The following is a 12,002-nucleotide window of genomic DNA, read 5'->3' on the forward strand; positions in this document are numbered from 1 at the left end:
ATTTACACAATTAAATCTATCAATATTACACGATAAAAGATAGTTTAAAAAATTATCATGGTAATATTACTAATGAATGCATTGATCTTAGGAATATTTATATCAATTTAATTGATCTATTGGTCTTTATGGTTTTATTAAAATTTTTATTTTTTAATTAAATATTTGTTAGTATAAAAAATATTAAAATTAATTAAATATTTTTTATAAATTAAAAATATTTATAATTACGAATCTAATTAGATTGTCTTTAACCATATTTTAAAAAAATATTTTATTAATTTAAATATTTTTAAATAAAAAATACTTAATTATAAAATAAAAAATAATATAAAAATTTAAATGAAAAATAAAAAAATTTAATTATAAATTTAACAAAGTTATAAAAAATAACAGACATAGATACTGAAATCCAGCAATAATGGACAAGACTATTAGGAGTTACGGATATGATCATAATGATTTCAATTATAAATAATATTATAGGATGCTTCATTTATATGTGACTTGGTAGCTAGCTAGAAAAACTCACGTGAGTTGCACTTTGGAAAAGTACATTCACATGGCAATGTGCATCATCAAATGATACAAAATTTATTAAAAGTATAAAGTGGCGTTATAAGTGCTTCTGTTCTTCGTGGACAGGAACAAAGATAAAACATGTTGCATTGGCGACAATTCAAGAATCTGTCAAGATAATATAGACAACACTAATGGCTGGCATAAGAACTTCATTGTATCTATATATGTAATGTAAGTACCACTCGTCTTACATGTGGTAACCAGTTAATTAATAAGCATCCATAGATTTTTACTAATTAACCTCAACAAAATAATGTGATCATGATTTATTGTATTCAAGGTTGATGATTTTTACTTTTAATGTTGGAAATTTAGTTTCAATTGTGGTGACTTATTTTTGAGGGAAGTAGTAGAGATTTTAATTTGAGTGGGATTGTTATCACATATTTTATATCTTCTCCATGTTTCGTAGTTAAATATATTTTTGTTGTATTTTCTGTAATAATCATAGACATTAAGATGAATCACGTTAATTAATTATTGTGACAACTTTATTATTCCACTTTTGCTCGCACAATTCTGCTTATTCCACGTTAATTAATTATCGTCCCACTCGTACACTTTGAAAATAGAATAAAAGTTTAGAGTGTGGAATTTGATCAATAGAATACATATTAGATTATTAGATAATCAATAATAATCATCAAATAACAAAAATGCTATGCGCACATAAAATAAATTACTAAATTAATCACTGTATATTTATATATAAATATAAATATAGTTTAATTTTAATGTTTATATTAATAATTAATTTTAATGTATATTAGTTTATATTAATAATTAATTTTAATATATATTTAATAATATGATTGATCAAATAAATACTAAAATTAATAAAAAATATATATATAATTTAACTTATTTTTAATATATATTTTATATTTTATATAAATAACTGAATAATCTCACACCATTAGATATAATTTCACATAATTAAAAATATTATTGATAATTAATTGATAACCGGAAATCACAAAATCCTGGTCCTCTAGTACTTCTCTGTCCGATATTTGTGAAGATTATATATATATGGAGAATCTGCATTTCCTATTTTACCCCTATGTAGAAGGCAGCATTATATATATTTATGTGAAGATAAAAGGGTAGATAGCTAGGTAGGTTTCTTCCCTAGAGAACATTTTACTGCATTTAACCGAGTATAAAGGAATGGATTGAATGGGATAAAATCTTTGCACTATGGTCTAGGGACAGCTAATACCAATTTGTCCTTTTTCTGAGGCATATATAATTTTGTGCTGCCTGTGAACATCATCATCTTTCTTTCATACTAATAAATAATAATCACCAAACTTTGTTCTCTTCTTTCTTCTTCATTGTCTGCAAAGTCTAAAAGTATGGGACTACAACCCAGAACGTGATCGATGTATGTAGCATCATAGTATCACACACATTTCAATGATCTTTAATTTAATTACAAACCCTTTAATCACTTCTCCAATAACCTAGGAACACCCATCTTTCATCTTTGCACATATACTTAGTTAATGGTACTAGTTTTTATGACCCAAAAATGCCACAGTTCCATTTTTGTTACATTCTTAAAAAAAAAAAAATATTTAGCATAAACTTAAATTTTTATCCAGAAAAGTAAAAAAAAAAAATTTTATTTGAGAGAACATATTAGAGATATACTTATATATATATATATATATATATATGAGGAATGTTAAGGGGCCAGCAATTTTTGTGATTTGTAGCCATCAAATAGCCATCAATGATAGTTTTAATGGTGTGAGATTTCATCCAATGACTCACTTTTCTTTGCTGGTTACATGCTGGCCAGAATTGAACAAAGTTGCTGGCCCCTAAACTTTTCCTATAAATATATATATATATATATATATATATATATATATATATATATATATATATATTATTTTTATTATTAAATTTTTTTGGATTATTGATAAATTTTAGGAACGAATTATTTCAGTTTGAAATTAATTAATTCTACACCCTTTTGAGTACTTTTTATTATTGATAAAAATGTCACTAATTTAAATTCCTAATTAAAATTTAGGTTTAATTTACAAAACATCACCTAGCAAGTCTTAATTTAAACTTAGTATAAAAGTTGGAGAGGTTCTTTTTGCTTTTGGATATCCATACATTTAAACACATTTTATTTACCCAGGTCCCAAAAAAAAAAAAAAAACATTTTATTTACAAACATTAAATTAAAAAGAACAAGATGCTATAAGCATGTAAAGGGATCAAATATATATGATATTATTGATCAATATATAAGAAGCAAGACTAGGCTATCCATAATCCATATATATATAAAACACATTTTAACATGTATAATATATTAAGCTTCTACTTTTGCCCCTAACATTTGGACTTTACGTTTAATAATCTGCTTTCCCCAATTATACATATCCAACTCAAATTAAAAGAACTTTAGATGATATGGTAATTAAACAAAATTATATTAGAGATTTAATTATTAATGTATTTTTTTAAATTCAAAATTTTTGGATGAATAATTTTAGATTTAATTACCCTGTTGGTCCTTATAGTTTCACCAAATTTTTAAATAGGTCCTTATACTTTTTTTCTTTTTATTTAGGTCTCTACATTGCTTTAATTTTGTAATTAAGTCTTTTCTAGTGTAAAAAATATTAGAGTTAACTGAATATTTTTTCACAAATTGAAGGTATTTATAATTAAAAACTTAATTAAATCATTGACTGTATATATTTTGGTAAAAATATTATGTTAATTTTAGCATTCTTAACATAAAAATGATGTAATTACAAAATAAAAAACAGTATAGGAACTCAATTGAAAGGAAAAAAAATATAGGAACCTAATTAAAAATTTGGTGAAACTATAGGAACCAACAAAGTAATTAAACCATAATTTTATGATATATTATCAGAATTTTTATGATTGACATTTAAACAAAAAATTAACTTCAGATAAATAAAAAGAAAAAAAGTTACGCAAATAAAAATTCATATAAATTCAAAAAAAAAAAAGTCTTAAAAGTAAAAATAAGTTAAAAATATGATAATTTAATTCTATATTTTCTTTTATCATCTTAAATTTTTAGGATAAATAATTTTAATAAATATATCCCAGCACCCCATGATTGATAGTTCAATTTTAAGATGATGGATGATTGCTTAATTAGCTTTGTTCACGGGCGGGGTGAGGCAAACTCAATCAGCTAGATAGCTATAGTATAATAATGTACCATATAATTAAATGAATAGCAGAAGATGGTGAAAAATATTGAAATAATGTATAAATAAATATGTTTATATAGGATTTATGAGATGAGGTTTAATTTGTCGACATCACAAGCTGCTGCTTGAGCAGGCAGCAGAATCCACCGCACCAGACAATCGGAAAATAAATAAAAATAATGTGGTGGCGATTACGGTGTCTTTTACAGGAGGGACATGTCATAAGGCTATTCTTTTCAACTGTTTGTGACTACTTGTTAATTTACGGACACCATTCCATCCAATGGCAGAGATTAATTGCTAAGTAAAGAAAGTACCTTTACCAGTTTTAAAATTCATAATATTATTTTCTTAAACTTTTTAAATTGTTTTTTTTCATTTTATTTTTATAATTGTTTATTAAAATTAACTTAAAAATTATAATGTAAAAAATAATATTATCAATTTTGAGAGTGATAATAAAATCACTTTCCGATGCTTTACATTTGTTGTGTTTTTATGTCTTTTACATATATATTCAAATTGTATGCTAATAAGCCAGCCCACACCACCCACGGGTCCAACTTATGGAATATATATAATTGGTCTCTATTATTATATTTTTTGTTTATTAAGTATGTAATTTTTTAAAATAGTAAATATTTTATCTATTTATTTATTATATATAATGAAAATTGAGAGGAGTTTAATGTACAATTTTTTCCTTTTAAACGTTCTTTTATTATATATGTTCATAAAAATATTATATATAATTTAAATTTAAGACGTCTTATTTTTCGATTGTAAAATAATTATTATCTTAAATAAACTCAAAATTTTTATTATGATAAATATTTAAGAATTAAAATATTAAACTGATAGACATGTTTGTAGATATACATTATATATGGATTATTACTTTTAATAATAATAATAATAATAATAATAATAATAATAATAATAATAATAATAATAATAATAATAATAATAATAATTAAAAAAAAAACGACGCCACTTCAAAATTGAAGTGTGACAGGAATTTGAGGAATGTGCGTAATTTGTGAATATGGTATTTTTTTGGACTTCAAAGCCCAAAAGATGGAACGACCCACATAAGGCCCAAAATAAAAGCCCATAAAAATGCTGACTATGAAGCCCAAATAATATTAGGTACGGTCCACTATGATGGTTCGATCATTCATCATTGTGCCGCCACCACTGGCAGTCGTATGAAGCAGTTGCAGCTGAAAAAAAGTAGAAACCCTTCGGTCTGCGAAAATTACAGCAGAAAACAGAAGACGAGAGCGTAGTCACTAGTTGCAGCTGAAGAAGAAGAAAGAAGAATGGGGAAGAAAGCTAAAGGTTCAAGGAAGGGTAAGAAGGCGTGGAGAGCTAACATCAGCACCGAAGACATCGAAGATTTCTTCGAGAAAACCACCAAGGACGCTCTCTCCGGCGGCACCCTTGACGCCCTTCCCAGCGATGCACTTTTCTTCGAAGACAAGTCCAAAGGTTCTTCCTTTAACTTGAATTAGGTTAGGTTAGAATGCAATGGCGCGTTGGAAATTGGTTATTGTTATTGTTCTTGTTTTGATAATATTTTGTTTTCGATAGATTATTTTCAGGGGAGTTGCTTGCAAATTATTATGCAAAATAAGATTGTGAAAGATGACCAGTAATGATTATTTGATTTTTGTATATGATGATGAGTTATGTGAGTTATGATGACTTGGATGTTTCGTATTTGTGGCTACCATGATATCTGTACAAAAATAAAATTAGCCACTCTTATAACACATGTTGGAATATAGAATGTACATTGAATATGTGTGAAGCAACTCAGGTATATATACACAAATGGTGGCTTATTCGGTAGCTGCATATAGCATTTTGGATTTTTGGCTGCCTTTTGCAGTTTGTGTTTCTAGTGTTTCTCCATGGATTTTGGATATTTGTCATTTGACGATGTGATTGTGGTTATCTAATTTAATGTGGCTGGCTACTAGATCTTGCGGTGAAGAGGAAGATTGAAAAGCACAGGGAAAAAGTGCTCCATGTTGATAGTGTGCTACAGGGGAACCAGTTTGTTAAGCCGGTGCCATCTTCTACACGAAAGAAGGGCGGTAAAAACCATAAAGCGGTCTCTATGACAAAAGAGGCTAATAAGGTAAGTAATTTCCATTGATGCAGCAATAATTTAGTAGCAGTAAGAGTTGCCCAAAGATTGAAGAATGTGCTCAGTTGTAATCATCATGTTTGGACAGATGGAAGCAGTCATTTGTTTTTCCTCTCCATTCTAAATGTTATTCTGATTATGTATTGTTTACATTTATTCTTTTTCTCATGATCAATCTCAGGATGATTCCGACTTACCTTCTGATGTATTTGATATGTGGGGTGATAAAGGTACGTCATATGCTTATTATTTTTTTGCAGTTGTGGTTTGCTTTTTTGTTAGCATTTTGGGATGTTTAACAATGATTCTTTGAACTTGTCATGCAGATGAGGACATTAGAAAGGGAAAGAAGGTACACTTTATGGCTTGATAGATTCATTTTGTGGATTTTCTTTTTCTTTTTTCTTTTTATGATTTATCTCAGCATTTTTATTTGATGGTGTGATGGATGCATGCTTCACAGGTCACAAAGCCTTCTCTTATTCCAGCAGTAGAGGTTGATCCTCCTGGATGCTCGTTCAATCCCTCATACGAAAGTCATCGGGTAAATTATTAAGAAATACTTTGTTTACTTAATATTTTTTTTTTTTATGTTTTGTCATGAATCTTACACGTGTCTTTAAAAAATTTGATTGTCTAACCAGGATGTATTAGCTTGTGCTGTTGCACAAGAAATGCAAAAGATCTACAAAGATGAATTGGGCCCTACACCAGTTCCGTTGACTGTTTCCGGAGAAGCTATTGCTGAAGAAGATGTGAGGCTTGTTCTTTCATTTGTGTCATTACTGTTCTGTGGAGTTTTAGTCTGATTTCTAATGTTTTAGATATGTGAATTTATATGCAAGTATATGGGGTTCCAACATTAATTGTGTCGCTATTTGGATACGGGTTGAGTCTTTGGTTCTGTTTTCTTTGTAGAGGTTTTTTCTTGATGTTGATGATGGGAGTGATGATGATGAAGGTAATTTGGAAAGCGAGGGTGATAATGAGGATGGTGCATCAGAGAAAAGGTATGCTGACAAACTTTTGATTGACCTGACATTGCTCAAATACTATACTATTCTTGACATTTTCCCTCGAATCGTTTTTTGCCCCTGAAGATAAAAATTATTCATCAAAATAATGGAAATATACTTCTTTTGTTTCCATTAATGTTACAAATTCTCAATTTTCTTTCCTAGCAGTTAATTGATGACTTCTCCTTATAATTAGTGAAACGTATTTACCTGTATAATGCGTATCTGATCTGATTTCTTGAGAATATATTTCTGATTCTCTTTTGTTTTTTAACTAAGTTAATGTCAAATTTGCATAATCCTTTCGAATTATGTTGACTCATTATGCTTGTAATTGTAAATAGGTTCCATACATCCCAACTAAAAATCTGATATATTTGAATTGTTTGAATATTCATCCAACAGGCCTATCAAAACAAAGAGGGTCACTAAAGTTGAGTTGAACAAGAGACTTAGGCGAAAAGAACAACAGAAAAAAGAAGCAGAAGCTAAGAAGTTGGTGGAATTGTCAAAAGAAATTGACAGGTAGCATGATTATTTTCTACGTTTCCAACAACGATAAAAGGTGATATTTAAGCTGTTTTGATTCTTCTGGTTACAGCATACCTGAAATTATGGAGGAAATCAAGCAAGAAGACGAGGAAAAGCAGAAGAAACGGATCAGGCGTGAAGTTGCTAAACAAGAGAGGTTAAAGGCACGGCCACCACGCTTAGGAAAGCACAAGTAAGTAGTCTTTTCTATTTATCTTAATTTGCTTTCAAAACCTTAGTTATTGGAATGAGAGGACTTGCCAAGAGTACTTCAGTGGTTTTGACCCAACAAATATTCTTCCATACACATGATTCTTTGTGGGTGTATATTTATCACAATTCGTTAATAGGTTTGAGCCTGCTCCTGTTCAAGTTCTCCTAAGCGATGAAATAAATGGATCCATCCGGAAGCTTAAGGTAGGCTTGTAAAATTCTCTTGCTTACTTTTTGTTATCTATTTTCTGAGTTTTTTCAAACATCCAAGTAACTTCTCAATTTCAATGACATATATGTAGGGTTGTTGTAGCCTTATAAAGGACCGATATAAAAGCTTAGAGAAGAGAGGATTGATTGTTCCAGCATCCAAAACACCAAAGAGGAAGAGGTTAGTTTACTTCTCTAACATTATATGTAACATGTCATCATCAAATAATTTTTGCATATAGTTCATACATCTATATTTTGACCCTGTTTGATATGACACATTTAAAATTTGTATGACATTGTGTTTGTTATGGCTTTGGCAGGAAGTAGAGTCCTCTTGATTGTTGGTTCCATAACCAAGCATTGAAGCCATGGATGAAAGACCAAAACAATTTTATCTAAATCAAGATTTTGTTTCTTGTGTTCGTTTTATTTATATGCTCCTAGTCACAGTTAATGTGTCTACAGTCTACATATCAATATGTAATCCGATATTTCTACATATATTTGTAACCATATTTATTATTTGTTGAGCAAGACTTGTGATCAAAATCCCAAAACTAATAGCATAGAATTTTAATTTTTCCTGTAGCATATGAGAAATTTCATGCAAAATTGATATATTATATACTTTTTAACTTGGTTCATCATATTTGTGTTTATTCAAACACCTCAACTTTCAACTAATCAGGGCTGCTATCTTATCTTATATGTTATATCCTTATTCAATGTTAGGCTGTTTGAACTTTGAACGCTCGAGATTAAGAATATCTAGAAGACTTTCCCAAAAGTTTCAATTAATATGAATCAGGAATTTAAAAAATATAAATATATAGTAAAAATCTTGTTTTGCAATTGAATGAATCTCAAATAAATGGATATTCAGAGGTTCAGGATCCTCTTAGCAACAAGTCACTCTAGCAGCTTTGAATTCTTTTTAAAGTATTTTTCTTATTCAAACCCCTGCCTCTGAATAAATGAGTTTTCATTTTCACTGACACAAAAATGAGAACATATTTGGTTAGTAGGTTTCTGTTTTTTCTTATGTTCAGTTATATATTAGCTACAAAATTGTTGGTTATATACTCACGTGCCATAAGAAATAGAAATTTAGTAAAACCAGCATATCATGACCTTTTTAGCAAATTTTATGAAAATATTTTCTTAGCAAGAAAAATTCATTCGATTATAACATGGTCAAAGGCATTCTTAATGAATCAGCATAAGGTCAAAGACACTTTATTCTTGGTATTAGATAATATATAATAATTTATAATTTATAATATGCACAAGAAAAACTAAGCAAGATGAATGGTCCATTATATTGTCTAACTTTATAACCGCGTTTCTTTTCCATTTTATTCAAAGTGTGATCAACTATTTAAGTTGCATGAAAAATATGAGAACCAACTGCTTCATCTCCTATATATTACAGTGTTCTTAATTCTTACAACTAGAAAAAGGAAACTCTTATTAATTAATTTGTGAAGTAATGGAGGCAAGTGCACCTGATTTTGCATTGGCACATGGGTTCCCCATGAATATGATAAGTGTAGTAGATGATAAGTTCTGTGTTGTAAACCCAACAGAAATGATTGTGAAGAAGAAATACAATGGATTGTTGTTGAAGCAACGTTACAAAGTGAAAGATGTTAATGGGAAACTCTTGCTTCAAGTTGATGGGCCAAGCTTAAGCATCCACAAAAAGAGGGTTATGCGTGATGCTCAAGGTTCACCAATCCTCATAATGCAAGAGAAGGTGATCAACAAACACATGCAATATTGCATGTTGAACATTATTCTTACGAATAAATGACTGTTTTAGTCTCTAATATTTAAGTTAAGTCCTCTTCTTTACGTTTAAAATGTCGTATTTTTATTCTAAACGTTTTATTTTAGTCATTTAGTCAAAATGATTCTTTTCTTCTAAAAATACCCTTTTTTCTTTAATTGTTTTTTTCTTTTTTTTTTCCTTATTATTTTGTCTATTTCTCTCTTAAATCACTAAAATAACTACTGCGAACTAAAACAACACTTTACTCATTACTTATTAACCTATCATTTCTAATTATGCAAAATTAAAGCAGTTGTAATTCTGATAATGAAAAATATAAACTAACTCGATACCCATAAAATGCTAGCAGGTTAAAATGGTATCGCTCCGGCACCGGTGGAGGGTTCATAGAGGGAAAAGCTCAGATGATAAGGATGTGATATTTGGGGTGAGAAGGTCACACCCAATGGACATGAAACCTCGGCTTGATGTGTTCATGCCTGGTAATACTGATGAAGATGTAAGCAACTTTCAAGTTGTTGGTAGCCACACTCAAAAATCTTGCACTATTTACAAAGGTGACACCATCATTGCTCAGGTACAAATTTAATAATAAATGTTAGAGTAAATAGTCAAATTAGTTTTCAAAAAGATTATTTATTTTTTAAATTAGTCCCCAAAAATTTTTCTTAATCAAATGGGTCCTTCAAAGATTTTATGTTAGTCATTTTAGTTCTTTTGTCACTTCCGTTACTAACGATATCAAAATTTGTTGATATGATACATTTAATGACACCATAACGCATACTTAGTAGTTTTAATTAGCGGTTAACATGATAAATTTGTGAAATTAGATCAAATTAACCCCAACTTGAGGAATTCCAATGCTTCAAGTTCTTCCCTCAATTAGGTTTTAATTTGTTCCAATTTCATAAATTTATCATGCTAATAGTAAATAAAACTCCTATGTGTGTGTTGTAATATTACTTAACGTGTCACATTGACAAATTTTGGCGCCATCAACAAAAAATGATAGAAAAACTAACGCGATTAATTTAAAATCTTTAAAGGCGAATTCGATAAAAAAAAAAAAATTTGGAGACTAATTCGAAGAACGAATAATTTTTTAAGGACGAATTTGACCATTTACCTATAAATATTAAGAATATTTATATATACAATATTTTTTATCCTTAATGTTTATGATTTTTTTTTTAAAAAAAACTTTTAACATTTTATTTCGTTTAATTTTGTTTTTAACATTTTTAATTCATTCAATTTTATCCGTAATGTTTTTGATCTGTGTCAAATCTATCTTAGATATTTTTAAATTTGTTTTTAATGTTTTACATAGAGTTAACATTTGAAGGTAATTTTAACACAAATAAAAAAATTAAGAATAAAATTGAATAAATTAACTATTAAAAATATTTAAAAAAAATTATAAATATTAAGGATAACAAATATATTTCATCCTTATATATTATTATATATAATTTTTAACAAAGTAATTTACTATTAGCATAATCAATTCCATAGCAAATTTCTTTCTCAAATATTGATATTAATGCTATACAATCACGCTCACGCCAATTGCAATGCTTTTTTATTCAGGTTTGCAGATTTTGTTTTATGTCAATACAATTTTGTAAAACTTGTTTTAACAAAATAAAAGTGAAGAATCATTTCTCGTACTCAAAAATTCAGTTTTTAATTAAATAATAAAAATAAATAAATAATACTGTTAGTCCTTAAAAATTAACTCAACCAATAAATGCAACATTTCTTTTTTTATAAATAGTAAACGACATGTGCATTTGATTCAACATTATTTTTCAAAAACATTTCTCAAAAAATGGGGCGAAATTATTATTATTATTATTATTATTATTATTATTATTATTATTATTATTATTATTATTATTATTATTATTTACTAATGAACCAAGGAAAAATGAAGCACATTTTTTTAAATTGATTTGTGTAGGTAAGTGATGTGTTCCCAAGCAGAAACTTCAGCAAATGGAAAGAAAGCTATAAAGTGAAGATTAATGAAGGGGTGGATTATGCTTTCGTCGTGGCATTACTTGTAATATTAACCGTAAATGACTACATTTGAATTTGGTTTCCCTCGGCATTAAATCAATAATAATAATAAGAAGGATGTTGTGTCTAGCAAAAAATGGTTGAAATAATGGGCTGAAATAAATAAAGCCTAGATTCTGGATAAATAAGCGAAGGAATTGTTGTAAAATAAATAAGGAAGATATAATAATAATAAAATAAAGAAGTAAAAGTAGAAG

At 28.2% G+C, this 12,002-nt stretch overlaps 2 protein-coding genes across 3 annotated transcripts; both read left to right on the forward strand.

Moving 5' to 3' along the window:
• The first annotated feature begins 4,956 nt into the window (after positions 1–4,956).
• LOC112765773 (ribosome biogenesis protein NOP53) lies at positions 4,957–8,575 on the forward strand. Its single transcript, XM_025811630.3, has 12 exons — positions 4,957–5,291; positions 5,786–5,946; positions 6,137–6,185; positions 6,282–6,307; positions 6,419–6,499; positions 6,600–6,710; positions 6,874–6,965; positions 7,377–7,496; positions 7,573–7,695; positions 7,853–7,919; positions 8,018–8,106; positions 8,249–8,575. Exons 1-12 carry the CDS (start codon positions 5,123–5,125, stop codon positions 8,253–8,255), a joined length of 1,095 nt encoding a protein of 364 aa, XP_025667415.1. The 5' UTR covers positions 4,957–5,122; the 3' UTR covers positions 8,256–8,575.
• A 730-nt stretch (positions 8,576–9,305) lies between these two features.
• LOC112765653 (protein LURP-one-related 15) lies at positions 9,306–11,863 on the forward strand. Of its 2 annotated transcripts, none has more exons than XM_072223824.1 (3): positions 9,306–9,684; positions 10,067–10,297; positions 11,687–11,863. In XM_072223824.1, the coding sequence occupies exons 1-3, from the start codon at positions 9,418–9,420 to the stop codon at positions 11,816–11,818; spliced, it is 630 nt and encodes a 209-aa protein (XP_072079925.1). In that variant the 5' UTR covers positions 9,306–9,417; the 3' UTR covers positions 11,819–11,863. The 2 variants fall into 2 exon arrangements, with proteins under 2 accessions (XP_072079925.1, XP_025667319.1); XM_025811534.2 differs by having other exon boundaries at positions 10,070–10,297.
• Positions 11,864–12,002: the final 139 nt, after the last annotated feature.

Source organism: Arachis hypogaea, chromosome 17 (assembly GCF_003086295.3).
Source record: "Arachis hypogaea cultivar Tifrunner chromosome 17, arahy.Tifrunner.gnm2.J5K5, whole genome shotgun sequence".
Lineage (NCBI taxonomy): Eukaryota > Viridiplantae > Streptophyta > Magnoliopsida > Fabales > Fabaceae > Arachis > Arachis hypogaea.